Source organism: Chinchilla lanigera, unplaced genomic scaffold, assembly GCF_000276665.1.
Source record: "Chinchilla lanigera isolate Chin_1 unplaced genomic scaffold, ChiLan1.0 scaffold00202, whole genome shotgun sequence".
In the NCBI taxonomy this organism is placed as follows: domain Eukaryota; kingdom Metazoa; phylum Chordata; class Mammalia; order Rodentia; family Chinchillidae; genus Chinchilla; species Chinchilla lanigera.
In genome coordinates, this window is record NW_004955603.1 from 390,412 (window position 1) to 406,796 (window position 16,385).

The 16,385-nt window shown below is 37.8% G+C and overlaps 1 protein-coding gene across 1 annotated transcript; it reads left to right on the forward strand.

The window, feature by feature from the left end:
- Positions 1-15,327: 15,327 nt before the first annotated feature.
- Positions 15,328-16,224, forward strand: LOC102007838 (vomeronasal type-1 receptor 2-like). Its single transcript, XM_005414838.2, has one exon. The coding sequence runs from the start codon at positions 15,328-15,330 to the stop codon at positions 16,222-16,224; it is 897 nt and encodes a 298-aa protein (XP_005414895.2).
- The last annotated feature ends 161 nt before the right edge of the window (positions 16,225-16,385 follow it).

The following is a 16,385-nucleotide window of genomic DNA, read 5'->3' on the forward strand; positions in this document are numbered from 1 at the left end:
TGAGCCAGGGCCAGTGTGTGATCTTTGTGTTCACAGCAGCGTTTCCTGCATTGAAATGTACAGAATGGCCTATATTCATCAAAGAACTGAAATTCAATACTCTACCTATAAGTGTACACTTAGAGTTATTTATATGAAAGGTTTATTTGTATAAGAGGTTTCCAGAATTAAAGGAAGGATTTGAAAGTGAATAGTATAAAAACTGATGTTAGATCACCCCTGGCCTTTTCTTCATACTTCATAAGCCTATGAGGCAGGCACTGTGATTATTCTATTTGTAGAGCTGAGCATATTCATTAAGAGGAGATGTGTGGGATTTGTCTACATCAAATGCTACTTAGGTGCATATTGGGCCTTGAAGCTGGCAGAGGTGGTAAACTATATTTCATTTAGCCTCAGGGTTAGTCCTAGAGCATGAGACAGCTTTTGTTTGAATAATCCTGGCTTATAATTTAATTTCTTATCTCTTGCCTTTTTGTTTATATGAGTGTTATTTTATTTTATAATTTTGCTTGTAAATGTTTTCTATCTGCAAATCTTTATTTTACAAATCAATATCAATTATGAGACACTAGAAAATGTGGAGGCAGAGATTGTAATTCCATGCTACACATCCCTGCAAGTTAGATTACATTTTTAGGATGATAGCAGAAACTCTCATTTGGTTTTAATTAAGAGGCAAGTGTCCAGTTACATAATTTAATCGTAATATACTCTCTTCTAAACCAAGGGCCTCTAAATACAAAGACATGAGAACATATTAAATGGAGGAATCAAACTGACACAAAATTTTATGCATACACTTACCATATTTGAATCCCTGAATTATTGAAGTGACAAAATGATTTGAGAGAAAAATTAGGATACAAACATGTATGCAAAATGGAAGTGATAAAGTGATCAATGTGCAGTGTATAAGTAGAAGTAACAGAGCACAATCTCATATTCACACATTCATTTCAGCATAAGTGTCTCTGAAACCTGAGCGTGCTGTTTGCCTAACACTAGCATGAGAACAACTCTGAACGTCATCAGCCAGATGTTTTCAGCTGTCTCCACTCTACTCCTGCTGCCTCCTTCATGTGAAGAGTGGGAGGAATCACTTCTAGTCCTGCTGCTGAGATTCAGATGCAGCACTTCATGTTGACTACAGAAGCATTTATTGCAAGCTTAGACATTTTGTATGCGGATACATAATAACTTTAAAAACTGAGTCTCTGAGTCCAATTAGAACATTGGTTTTCAAGACACAATTCCTGAAATCCGCCTTCCATTATCACCATGCTACACATCACCAATGCGAGTCACTGTGAATTCCCCAACTTTTCATTATTAAATTCAGACATTAGATTGTGGAGGGGGTGTGAGACTCCCCTCTGTTTCTTAGGTCTTCTCATGCTTCAGAGCTTCCACTTCCCTCCCACACATCGCTGGTGCTCATTCCGTCTCAAATCCACAATAACTTTCCTGATTGTTTTAAATACACAGAGTGCTGACCCACCTCCTCACCTATCAGATCTGCCTCTGATACTGATATGTGACATACTCACCTGCCTCCATCCAGTTACCAGAGCTCTTGCTGATGTGTGATTCCTCTCACACCCAGTGTGTCTGTGGGAGAACTGACCAGACCTCAGATATGTGTTTGTGAGTGGGTGACCTTACCTCCCCACAGGGCAGGATTGTCATCCCACTCTCCCCATTGCAGTGTAGTCTTTGGGGGAGTGGAACACCCATCAAAAACTTCTTTCCAGGTGCTAATTACTAAGACCAATTACAACTTTCCAGTTACTCTCTCCTCAGAGACAGTTGCAAATCCAAGAAAAGCTCTTTCATCTCATGACCCCTTGAGGCCAATAAGAACTCAGAGGGAAGACAGCAGGACATACTGAGGTCTGACATATCAGGTCCTAAAAGCAAAACACCAATGTTTCACAGAATTCTGTGGTACTGTGAGAAGCTCTCAGACCCACTTTTAATTCTTTTCTAAACTTCAGACTACTGGGCTGCACCATCATGAAATGAGGGAGCAAGAGTACAGTCACAACAAAAACCTGAAAGGAAATTTTGAAGAGCTGTAATGACAGCGAAGAAGTGTTGTTTATAATGTCCATGAAAAATCATGGCAATCATCAGCACAATGCAATGGAAATTAATTTGGAAATGTAGGTGGCATGAAAATTTTGTAGGAACATGTATTTTACCAATGTTCATATCTCTAGAGTGAGAAATTATAGAGAAATATAACCATCAAAGAGCAGAATATATGAGTTCATGTAAATTAAAAAGAAAATCAGGTGTTAAACAGGAAGATCTTAGCATTTCTTTTTTCAAAGCATGCATAAGAGAAGTCAGTGTGAAAACTTTATTTAGCCTAGCTGAGTGTTTAGTACCGTTCTCCACATTTCTTGAATTTTCAGTCATTTGGAATTAATGAATCAATATATACTGTAGGCATACAAGCTAACACTCTGTGTTTTCCAAGAAAGAAATCTATAGTTTCATCATGGGGCAGTGTTAAGTTCTCTTACTTCAATCACACTCCACACATCCACTTGTGAAGTCATGGATTATAGCCTTATTGAGGTGCAATCTCTACACACTAGATTCACAAATGAATGCACACACACATGCACATGCATTCCAAGAATTTATATGCAGGTGTAAATGCACAACCAAGTGCTCTCAGAGGTTGCAGTATGTAACTTTATTACAAATACTACTACGAAACCAGCCAAGCACGCTGTAGAGGAGCTTGTGTCTACTCTGGACTGTGGTCAACACCGTTGTTGAAGGCCCGGCATAGTACTGAGGCCAACAGGTTCACTCCTAGGCATCCTGCAGCAGCCCCAGGGGCTGAAAGCTCAGTTCTTTGTAGTCATGCTGTGCTATGGCCAACCACATGGCCCAACTCATCTTCCCTGAGGGTCGTGCCCACAAGGCTCAGGCAATGAACACCTCAGCTGGTAAACAAGGAGTGTGCTATACCTTCAGCTCATGGCACAAGGGAATACATAATTTTGCAGGCAAGAGAAACTTGGCAGTTCAGAGGACAGACTCGCCAGGAATCACGGGTGCTCATGACCTTATTCAGGGGAAGATTTGGTCTTGACTTCAGGAGAAACACATGTTACTTCTGAGGTGATTCTGGGTCATTTGCACAGATGATTTCAAACACACTGTGTTAGTAATGACAAAGCTTGGAGTATATGAGACAAAAAATCTTAAAATATATACTCAAAATGGTGAGCTGTGTGCTGTTCTGAGCTCTCAAATTATAGACTGGATAACTTCCAAAGTAGAGCTCTGGTGTTGCTTAAATGGCTTCTAAAGAATTATGTAATTTTCCTAATCTGACCAAGCATCTGATTGTAACAGTTCCACTGCAGATATGCAGTGTGCACCATTGTAACTGATTTGTTTCACCTCATTTTGAAGATACCGCATCTTTTTACAAATTCATGGTTTGAGCAACAATGAGTTTAGTGTGTATATGAGCGCTTATTCTATCCTACATGTTAACTTTGTATCCAGTGTCATAATTTGTTCATGATATCGGTATTTCACTTTTTCAATTAAAATTGTATGTTTTTCTGGTGATTCAGACACAAGTGCAGGATCAGCAGAGGACAGTGCGTGTGTTCATGTACTTGAGAGCATTTGCCTCACTCTCTACACCAATCCTGGAGTGGCTGTGACATCCTGGAAGACACTCAGGACGCTGCCACAGACTCTGCCACCGCAGCCAATGCTAAAAATAACCACCAGTTTATACAGTCACTGCTGGTTGCCACTACGAGTAATCACCACTCTGCTGGATAAAACATTTGGTTATGGAGTGGTCTGAATGTAAACTTTCTGTGGTCAGACGGGCATCTCCCCAGAGTGAGTGTCGGTTGTCCAAACAAGTTCCCCAGAACACTCATGGAATGCACTCTTTATTGATTGCTGTAACTCCTGAAAAATCACATGAATAAAGAAATGGGTAAAGAACACATCCTACTTCTACACAGAGGAGCACTGCTTTGTCACAGAGAAGGATAAACCTGCATTGTTTCTAGGAAGATGGATCCGCCTAGAGGACAAAATGTTAAGTGAGCTAAATCAGACTCACAAGCTTAAATATTACATGGTTTCTCTTATACAAAAAATATATAAATGAATAATAAAATAGAAAGTAGGAAATTGCCAGGTACATATTTTGTGAAAAGTAAGAGGAGCAAGATAAGGAGGAAGGGAAAGGGAGGCGAGGATGGAAGATGAGAAATTAATTAACATGCGTTGAGTACAGGTAGAAATTCCCCATGTAGCATGTTCCCATGATGCACTGCAAATATGTACTAACAAAAGGGGAAAACAATCAGCGCTGCTGCTGCTCTCAGGGAATCTCCACACAGGCAAGCTGCATTAGATGCAGTTTACAGGGCCTTGGGGAGTGTGAGTATTTTAACACTGGGCATCAATCCCTTTGCATCCCTTTGACCTTCTAGGGATTCATCCTGGGACACTTATTGAGCAAGAGGGGGCAGCAGCACCTGGGGAAGTAGGGGAAGGGTTGGGACTGTAGTCGTTAGCTAAACTGGCTTCCTCCCCAGAGCAGCCAGGGTGTAGCTGTCAGAAAACCATAAGGATTGCAGAAGGTCACCGAGGCAGATTGTTCCGTTGTATTCAGGGGATGAAAGGTGACTGAAGGGAAGTGAGGAGGGCCAGTGTGTGCACTTCTCTAGTGAAGGGGAAAGGCCAAGCCATTTCTTTCTGCCTCGTTTCCTCTTCACCTCTTCAGCTCCTTGGACACATTGCTCTTACCGTATGGAAAGAACAGCAGGTCATCCTTTTCTGGATCGATTGAATGATGATATCTCACACAAAAATTTCAACCCATGATAAATCTTTAAACATATGAATCAGTAACTGACAAAGAAGGAGGGAAGCAGGCACAATCACAGCTCAGTGGCAGTACAAAGTATACTTAACTGCTAATGAAACAAGTCAAATAAACTGTCAAATATATAAAATATGGTAAAGTGAAAACATTTGATAAGAATCTTGACACAGTACAGCAACGGGCATACCCGTACTTGGTAATGGACAAATTCATATATTTTCAAGCATATTTGTCAAGGTTACTGGAACTGACTACATCTTGGAAGAGCAGAAAATCTCAAGGCACAGCATAAGTTTCTCATCATATAAAAGGCTTCTCAGTTTCCTAGACTGTGGTGAAAATACAACACATACTGTGGGGTTTAGCAAAACACAAAGGCACATACTAGCATTCTGGAGATTAGAATCCCAGATTGAGTTTTTTGCATGTTTGTTCTTAATCTCTCACATGCCTTTTGGTGGTTGTAAGGACATAGGGATTCTTAGCTTTTTATATATCTACCTTCATCTGCATGTGGTGTTTCTACCTGCACTGATGTTCTATATAAAATTTCTTATTGTGATTCATTTTTTAAATTAATTAAGTTATTGGCACATTCTAGGTATACATAGGGATCACTTTCATCATAGGTGATTTGTCCTTGTACATGATATGTCCTATTTCTTTTCTTCCCAGTCCCCTACCCTCCCTTCCACACTTCTTCTGCTCCTTATTTGCAAAAGTTTTCTTTCCTTCTTTTTTCTATTTTTATTTTCCCTTCCCTCCTTTACCCCTTCCCCTTTCTGAGTTCCTCTTCCCATTTGAACATTTTCTTCCTATTGCACAATATCTGATGCACATTTTAGTCCTTAGTATCCTTTAGGTTTGTCACACCAGAGAAAATATGTAATATTTACACATCTGTGATGAATTAATTTCAGTTAAGAGTACAGTCTCAAGTGCATGCATTAACTAGAATAGTCTCATCCATTCACTGGTTGTTGGCCATTTGGTCTATCTCCAAGACTGAGCTATGAAAAAATATGGTGCAATAAATGTGTATGCACATGTTGATGTGGCATGATGTTCTTAATTCTTTCAGGAAGATACCAAGAAGGAGCATAGCTGGGTCAAAAGGAATCTCTGGTTTTAGTTTTTTGAGGAATGTCCACACTGCTTTTCACAATGGTTCCACCAGTCAACACTGCCACCAACAGTGGAGGAGGGTTCCTTTTTCCCTACACCCTAGCCAGCACTGGATATTGGTTGATTTCTTGATAATAGCCATTCTCTCTTTAGTGAGATGAAATTTCAGTTTCTACAAAAGATTAATGTATATATTCTTACAGATTCATTCAGAAAATTTGTGTTTATAACTGTGGATTCATTTTTGGAAACATGCATTTGGATATTTATTTATTTTGGAGTCAGGATCTCATTATGTACTACAGGCTGGCTTGAACTCACTAATTTTTCCCAGGCTGGCCTCAAACTCAGGGAGATCCTCCTGCCTCACCCTCCCAAGTACTGGAATTATAGGGCTGGGCCACCATGCCTAGCCTGAATTTTTATTCATATTTTACAATTTATAAACTGGAACCATTTTGATCTATTGTTATATTACAAATACCATTTATATTCACAATGTTTATTTTATCTCCTTGGTTTACCATTAACTGTCAGAATGTGTTTTTATCTTCAAAATGCAGCAATTTACATCTACTCACAATACTTTCTTTAATATTTTGGAATTATAATTTAAATTAGCTGTGCTGTCCCTTTTCTAGGTCCATGAGATGAAAATGCGCCTCTCGATGTGTTTTCCACACATGGCTTTCTGTTCTTAGGATTAATGAGTCAATTTAAAATTTCAAGATTATTATTTGGGTATGATGTCTTAAATAGTATGAGAAATTTCTGTTCAAATTTGAAGTATTTCTGAAATAGGAAATGTGCATCAAAACTTGGATATTCCTTTTTAAAGACCCTAAGAATTCTTTTCCTTAAAATAAATAATACTTTCTTTTTAGTATTGTATTACTAAATTTTTTTATTTCATATACATATCAAACATATTTTCTTCTCTCTTCCATTACATACAACATCCTGCTCTGCATTTTTGTGACTTTTCTTATAAATTTCTCTTTAACTCAAACTGCATGTTTTTATTAACCCCTGTAGTGTATATCTCTGTACTTTTTATTGCTTAAACAATACTAATTAAAATATATTTTTACATTTGTTTTCAAGAGTGAAATATCTACAATTTAGAGATGTACTTTAATAGTGAGCCAGTGACGAGTACAATGTATGCCTTTTACATTTCCTTCAGGTGGGGTATCTTCTGATGAATTTTATCCAAATTACTTTGCATCAGTGTCTTCATCCCGTATTACTTATACTAGTAGGAATTTATGGGATAATAAATTTCCACTGCTCTTGGAAAGTATTGTTGTTCCTGCAAACTTATATTTTTGAAATTCAAAGGATTCTATCCAGTTTTAACTCTCTCCTGTGGGCCAAATGAAGCATTTGGAGCAAGTATTAAATTTAATGGATTTCTCTGCACACTGCATTCATTTAGATCTCTGAATAAAACCAAGGTTTCTCATACCCTACAATGAAGCCAGTCTTTCCACTATATGTTCTCATGCATTTTAGACAGATGTGATACTTAACATTCTATATTTAGTGTTTCTCTTTATCTATTGAACACAAGTGGAATGTATTCAAAGAGAAGTAGAATGAGTTGAGTCTTTTCTTTATGCATATAAGATCTTCTTCTCCGAATGTTTTCTTTTTGTAAGGAATTTAGAACATCTGAAGAGTTTTCCCTTTACTTACTTAGTACAGGGTTTCTCAATAGCTTGAAGTCCTTTCTTCAAAACTTAGAGGAACAAATGAAGGCTTTTATGCATCACTCACATATGTAAGATCTGTATACATTATGAAACCTGTCGTTTGTTTGAAGAGTACAAGAGAAATGGAACACTAGCACATTGCTTAAAGAAAAAGTCTCTCCAACGTGTAGTTGAAAGGAACTGGAACGTATGAATAGTTTTCCCACATTGCTTAGCTTCATGTGGTTTCTCTCCAGTACGTTTTCTTTAATGTATTTGAAGGGTATGGGAATTATGAAGGGCTTTCATGGACTTTGAGGTACATGGGGCACCTGAAGACTTCCCCAGATTGTTTGTATTCATGTTTTCTCTCTGCTGTGAATTCTTTTCGATTCATGAGGTTTCTCTCCAGTATGAATGCTTTGATGAAGTTGAAGGGAAGTACACAATTGAGAATGTTGTTGCACATTCCTTACAAACATAGGGCTCCTTACAAGTGTGAGTTCTTTCATGTCCATGAAAAGCATTTGGGGACCTGAAGCCCTTCCCACATTCTTTACATTCATAGGGTTTCTCTCCAGTGTGAATTCATCTGGAAGTTGAAGGCAATGTGAAAGCATTTTCCCATATATTTTGCACACACAGGATTTCTCACTTTTTTGAGACCTTTCATGTACATGAAGACCATTGCAGTGACTAAAGGCATTCCCATATTATATAAACATGCAAAGGGTTTCTCTCCAATGTGAATTTTTAAATCTTTTAGGCAACTGGAATATCTGGAGGCTCTTCTACATTGCTTACATTCATGTGATTTTTCTCCAGTGCATGTTGTTTCAAGATTCACAAAGCACTGGGGAAGGGTAAAGGGTTCCTCATGCTGCACATATTTACATGGCTTCTCTACATGTTCTTGATTCTCATAACATTTGTGTCCACCCTAAGTTCTCAGGGCATGCTTTGGATAAATAGTCAGTGAAGAGTTCCTTACTATCTTGGTTACTTTTTTTCATTGGTGGAACAAAATACCTGACATCCAAAACTAAGGAAGAAAATGTTTATTCAGCTCACAGTTTGTGGAGGTTTTAGTCCTTGCATGGTCGGCTCCAAGGCAAGGTGGCACATGGCAGAGGGAAACAGTTTATGGCAACAGAAAACAACAAAAGCAGCAAAAGTAAAAAGCAAGCCTCTTTCACTCCCTTATATTCTTTGAAAACTACCCACCCCAGGGTAGGTCTATCATTCACACCCATAATCCCAGCATTGGACAATGGATCAATGATAAACTCTAGAAGCCCAGCCCATGACTGCATGAGGCTTTGGAGGGACACTAGACACAAACCATGACACTTACACATATGACTTCCACATGGATGTAGTCGAGGTTTCTCATTTATAGTCTGATCTGGAGTCTGAAGATATGGAGACCTCAAGATTTTTTCCGCACTGACTACCTTTCTCTTTACATTCAGTCTCCAAAATCTGACTTCGACAGAGACCACACTCCTGAAGGTTTCATGCATCCCAGTTCTGTAGAGATCCTTCTGGGAAGTATCCAGCAAAACCCACACCTCTTGGGTGAGTCCAAAACCACATCATTAAAGGTCAATGACTTCATTTCCAGTGCAGAACCTTCAGAGCTTCCCACGGTGCACTAGGTCTGTGCAGAGAACTTTGCAATAGGTAAGAAATTACCTGCAGTCTCCCAAGTGGAGCTCTATAATTTTACTATATATAGAGAGAATTGTACAAAGAATATCATCTAATTAATTTTTTTCTTCAAATAGATTTTATTGGTATATTTATAGATATATATATAATGACCACATTCATCATAGAGAATTTATACCTGTACATGATATAACTTGATTTTTTTCTCATTCCTTTCCCCTCCCTTCAAACTCTTCTCCTCTCCCAATTACAAAAACCTTTGTTTCTATTTTCTCCTTCTTTTCTCACTTTTTCACTACATACCATGTAATTTATAACATTGGAAACTTTCATATCTATTCAGTTAGCAGCCAGAAGAATCAGAACAGCAGTAATCACCCCCACCCCAAATCTCCTGTATTTCCTTGTAATAACATATTAATGCTAAAATAAGCATTTTTCATATTTTTTGCTTTTCTTTATATGCAATGAACAGTGATCAATGTAGTTAGTTTTTCTTCTGAAAAAAATCATTCTAATTTTTATTTTAAATAAAAAATTTACTTGTAATTTTTAATCATTATTTTATGGAACTTGTGGCTTCCGTACTGAGCTTCATCCAGCTCCTCTCTATTTTCATTTTGGGAAGCTTCCCCTGAGTCACTAAGGTATCCAGGCTTCTCTCAAGCTCTGGTCTCTCTGCCTCCATTCATAAGTTGGGTTATAGGCAAGTCTTTCGCACCTAGCTCTTCTGAAATTTTGTTTAAATGAAATAATATGTCAGAAATTATGTAGCAGCATTTTCAAAATATAATAATTATGATTTTACTCATATTTTCTTAAATTTATGAAACTTTTGTCTGTTTTGCAAAGTATGATTACTTAAGGTGCACTAATGCAATTTATCCTTATTTCTTTCTAAGTATGTTGCATCTATGTCATTTCTGAGAACTGCTACGATCTTTGGTCAACCAATTATACCTTGGAGTATCCTTAAGGATTTTTATGATTACATGATTAAGCTCAGTTATTAAGTGAGAAATACATGTGTAGAAAACAAAATGGTTTCATTCCCTCCTTTATTCTGAACATTCTTAGTCACAAAGGATACCTTAGGACAGGAAAACCTATTATATAATCTCTTCATTTTCTGTCCTTCTCAAATCTTGGATAGTTTTTTTCCTCTGCCTGTTCTGAGGTATCACAGCACACGTGTTAGAATGGCTGATGAGAACAAGCATGAAAGACTTCGAGTGTTGAGTGGGATGTAGCAAGACATGAATTTTCAGACGGTATTGGTAGGGCTTTAGGTTACTGTTGCCATTATGCAAAATAGAAAGGAAATTCCTGAAGAAATTGAAAATTGAACTACCATACAGATGATCAAACCCACTAATCTGAGTTTATATCTAGAGGAAATTAAATCAGTAGTTTGACGGGCTAGCTACACTCCCATAATTCTTGTAGTGTTACAGTGAGATTCACTTAGGTACACAATCATGAGAAGGGGAAAATACGGGAATAAACACAGCTTTATTGAAGCACATGACCAACACCCCTGACTAAAAGTCAGAAAAACCAAGATGTCCACTCTGGTCACACTTTACTTTCAGGTTAAATATCTTTTTGAGCTTCCATAGCAACTACAGTAACTCGTTACCTCAGTTTTGGAAATTTGACAGGAGTACCACATAGTTGTCACAAGGTTTACATTTATCAGAAGTTGCCAGTCAGGGGTCGGCAAGGCAGACCCTGGGCGGACATTGAGATCGACATTTAACTTACTTCTAGATTTGATCTAACAATTTGTCCCACTTTTATGACCATGTTTTTCTTGCTGGGTTTTATTGTTAGCTACTGGAGGGGCGGTGAAAGAGTGAGTTCATCTGCAGTGTAAGTGATTTCTAAAATGGAGTTACAAAAGGAAAATGGAGTCTCTCTTGCTCTATCAGTAGCATTGCTCAAATCCGTAGGATATATAATGTAGCAAGTGGTCATCAATGGTTGAATGAATAGAGAAAATGTGATATGAAGGTACATTGAAAACCTACACCAGCTTAGAAAATGAAGATCTTTCATTCTGTTGGTGATTTCTTTTGCTTTGCAAAAGCCTATTTAGTAAGATGAGATCCCAGTTGTGAATTTTTGTATTTCCCTTGTAATTGAGGTTTTGTTCATGAAGTTTTTGCCTATACCTATGTCTTCAAGAGTTCTACCTACTCTTTCTTCTGGCACATTTGGTGTTTCTATTTTAATATTTTGGTCTTTGATATATTTTTATTTTAGTTTAGTGCATAGTGAGAAACACAGGTCTAATTTGAGTCTTTAGCATGTGCAAAGGCAGTTTTTCCAGCAACTGTTATTAAAGAGGCTCTCTTTCTTCCAGTGAATGTGTAATGCACCTTTTGTCAAAGATGAGTTGGCTGAGTACGTTTGCAGTTGTTTCTGCATCTTCTAATCTACCCCACTGATCCTCCAGTCTGTTATTTTGCCAGTACCATGCTATTTTTATTCCAATACTTTGTAGTGGGGAAAAACTTTGTCAGCTGTTTCTCAGACAGAGGTTAATGTCCAGGATATACAAAGGATTAAAACATTAGATTGCCCAGATTTAAAGATACATTCTATAAGCAGGGATCTGAAGTAAAGAAAATTCTCAGATGAATTATAAATGGCAAATAAGTATATAAAATAGTATTCCACATCACTGGTCATTCAAGAGATGCCAATTAAAACAATACTGAGATTCCATCTTACTCTAGAAAGAATTGCAATTATCCAGAAATTGACAAATGCTGGTGGGGCTTTAGGGAAAAAGAAACCATTCTGCACTGTTGGTGCAAGTGTAGTCTGTGGAAATCAGTGTGGAGATTCCTCAAAATACTAAAATTAGAAGGTCCCTATTTGCCTTCTTAGTATCTTCCCAAAAGAATTAAAAACACCATACCACATCATATGCATATGCATACCCATGATAATACCAGCACAGTCTGTGAAAGCTAAATCTTAGAAAGAGCTCAAATTCCCATCAATAACTAAATGGATAAAGAAGATGTGGATTTTCTGTACAATGGAGTACTACTGAACAAAAAAGAAGGATGAACTAGAGACCTTTCTAGGGAAATGGACGCAACTTGAGACCATAGTCTTAAGTGAAATAAACCAGACAAATGTGCAAATATCACATTGTTTCTCTGGTATAAGAACAGAATGTGTAAATAAGGACAAGAATGTATAGTGGATATTCTGAAATAGGAAGAAAATGCTCAATTGGGAAGGGAAACTAAGGAGGGAGAGGGGAAAATGAAGGAAGGCAAAAGAAAAAAATGAGAAAATGGAGATAAAATGGAAACAAAGCTTTTGTGTATGTTGAAGGGAAGAGACATGGGAATCAAAAAGAGAACTTAAGATATATATTGTACAGGTACAAATTACCGATGAGAAGTTTCAACATCATGTATATTTAAAATGTAACAATAAACTTAAAGGCAAAGACCATCATTGTAAATAAGTTACTTGAATGGGAAAAATTTTATGTGGAGACAAGTAATCCAAGTACAGACAGACAAGTACTACATGATCCCATGTGTATGTGGGATGTAAAACAGTAGCACTCAGAAAAACAGAATGTTGGTCACTGGTGACTAGGGCCTGGGGGTACTGAGTAGATAAATATTCATCTCTTTGCAGGGAACAAGTTCAAGGGGTATACTTTAAAACATGGTAATTATAGTCATTAAAATTATCATATTCTTGAAACTGGGTAAGATCATATTTAACTGTTCTACCCAAAAAGATATATGTATGTATGTGTATATATATATATATATATATATATATATATATATAAACCTATGTATATGTATTTTAAACCAATACATTTATGAAAATACACATATGTATTCGTATTTATGCAACAATTACAGTTGCTGAGTTTTCCTCCTCTTTCAAACACCAAAGTTTTCTCCTTGCTCCCTGTGGGACTGCGCTCCTGTAGCTGTTTGAGAAGGATTCTCCAAAGCACTCAGACTCTGTCTGTGTGGAGATGCCCACAGAAACTGCTGATTGTTTCTGGGAATTGGGATCCGGAATTGGGATTCTTTGTTTCTTTAGTTGGTCCTTGCAGTCATCGTGGCTGCCTGAACATGCAGTCATGAAAATGACACATGAAGTGGTAATTGCGTTTCAAGGGGAGCTGAGGTCACACAACCATGGCCCATATCTTGGGATCTGGCCTCCTCCCTCGCACAGCATGAGGTTTCATGATATCACCTCAGCCTGCTGCTCAAGAAGCAGGTAGGTGCTGGGCTGTATTTTCTGTTCTAGTCTGTGAAATACAGGCTGTGAGAGAGTGAGCTCACTCAGGGGCTGTGTTTTGGTGAGTCTTCATATTTAGAAAGGTGATTGGTCTAGGGTGACAGAGACACACAGGGAGGGGGAATGATTCCTGAGGCCCACGCTGAGCTGTGGACAGAGACCAGAGCTCTGAGGCCCCTCAGCAGCCTCTAACTCCTCTCCCTATGCTTTCATATAACCAACATGAAAGATGGTTGTGACAATTGTTTTGAGCAGTAATCTCACCTCATTTTGAAGATCTGTAAGACTGACATTAGGAAATCACTCTGCTGTTCAGAGTGCCGTGTAGAAATCACAGAGAAGCTGACATCACTTGCATCATTGCCTCGGTTAAAGCTCTTGTTTGTGAGAATGAGGGTGCTAGAGAAAATTGAATCAGCATTTTCCTGTATAAACAATATGTTCAGATGGCAATTTCTGGATCATAATGATTTTTCTCTCAGTGAGTATGAGGTAATGAATGGAGATGGTTTCTAGGTCTCTCTGCAAATATTTGTTGTCTATCGACCATGTTGGACAATTTTTTCTTTTGTCTTTTGGAAAGGTGGTTTCCATAAATATGAACTTAATAGTTGATTGACTTAAACTGCAAAAAATTAAGGAGGTCAAGTTGTTTTTGATTCAAATCTGTCTTGTTATATTTTTCAGGTTTAAAACTTTTATGTCATTTTGTTTCTCCATGTCATCTTGGGCTATCATCATGTGTGTGGTATAAAAGCTCAAAATTCCATCTATCACACATTATGTACTTTGTCATCATCCTTCAATGAGATTCTACCACTTTATTTTCTAAATTCAGAAAAAATAGTAAGCTAATATTTAGTGATGGCTAATTCAGTTTCTATGACTTAAATTTCACATCTTCAGTATTACCTTAGAGAATAAAATCAATAATATATGTCTATGTTCAATGATTTTGGCAAAACTTTGTTGCTATTGTAACATTGACCCATGTTTATGAAGTGCAAATTTGGTTATAAGAGATTACTTCGTCAATCATTCATTTTAAACTTTGTGAATATTCCCTTAGGAATGATTCTGTGGTATAAATAAAATGTTCACACAGAACATGGTTATCACAGTCACACAGAACCTACAAGTTTCTGTAGGAACATTTTAAATGTGAAAAACATTTCTATAGAAATATTTCAAATATTTCAATATGATATATATCTAACATCACCGCCACTCTGATTCTGTGATAATACAGTACAAAAATAGGCAAAATGTCACTAAAGTCTGGCTCACAGATCCGAATATCTTGTTTACATTTGGATGAGTCAAATACCTTCTCTTTACTAAACATGCATTTTCTTTAAGAGGAACATAATTAGGTCATAACCCATTATGGTGTGAACCCTAAGCACACTAGAATTGGTAAGCCATACATCACGGTGAACCTTACATTTAAAATCCTATATAATGAAAAGGAGCACTTAAGATCTGAAAACTTTTAAACAACAAAATACAGCATTGAAATAAAATTTTAAGGAATATGAATATGCATAAATTTTGATTCATTTTCTATGAAATATTTTCCCTACAGCTTATCTTTCTGTACAGAATCCTGTACTTTGGAATGTTTTGATATGAATCCTGCACAACTGAAGAATGACAATGATAGATCTGGAATTTGTAATCCTTTTCTTTTTCCCCATTGTCATTGGAAGCCTGGGAAATGTTTCACTTTTATGTCATTCTATATTCTGTTACTTCAGTGGATGCAGGTCCAGGTTCACAGATGTGATGCTCAGGCACCTGACTGTGGCCAACTCCTTGTATATTCTCTCCAGAGGAATCCCAGAGACCATGGCAGCTCTTGGGATGGAAAACGTCCTTAATAATGTTGAATGCAAACTTGTTTTCTATGTTCACAGGGTGTCTAGAGGTGTGTCTTTCAGCACCACCTGCCCGCTGAGTGTCTTCCAGGCCATCACCATCAGCCCCAGGAGCTCCAGGTGGGCAGAGTGGAAAGTGAAAGCCCTAAAGTGCATTGGGCCCTGTCCCATCATTTGCTGGGTCCTGCACATGCTGCTAAACATCAGAGTTCCCATGCTTGTGAGTGACAGAAAGAACAACAAAAACATCACAAACACTATAGATTTTCAGTTCTGTTCAGCTATGAGTCCAGACAAAGACAAACACTCCATTTTTGTGGCATTGACATTGTCATATGACATTTTGTGTTCAACACTTATGATCTGGAGCAGTGGCTCCATGGTTTTCATGCTGTACAGGCACAAGCAGCAAACAGAGCATATTCACAGATACAACATCTCATCAAGATCTTCTGCTGAGACCAGAGCTTCTCAAAGCATCCCCATCCTGGTCTGTGCCTTTGTGTCCATCTATGCCCTGTCTTCCATCATGTACGTTTGGTTTTCTCTTTATAACACAGCAGTTTGGTGGCTGGTTAAAACTGCTGCCTTAACCGATGTGTGTTTTTCTGCTGCTAGTCCCTTCATTCTTATGACTCGTGAGCAGTGTGTGAGCAGGCCCCTGTGGAAGAGGTGAACACACATCTCACCTTGTCAGACATGTGCGTCAGTCCACTTTATGTCTGCAGTACTGCATGCATGCATCCATCACAAAGCAAAAGGCACAAATATGAGCCCATGCTATTGTAGAGGTAGGTGTAAAGTGACAACTAAAGTTATTTTTAAAAACAATGGTAA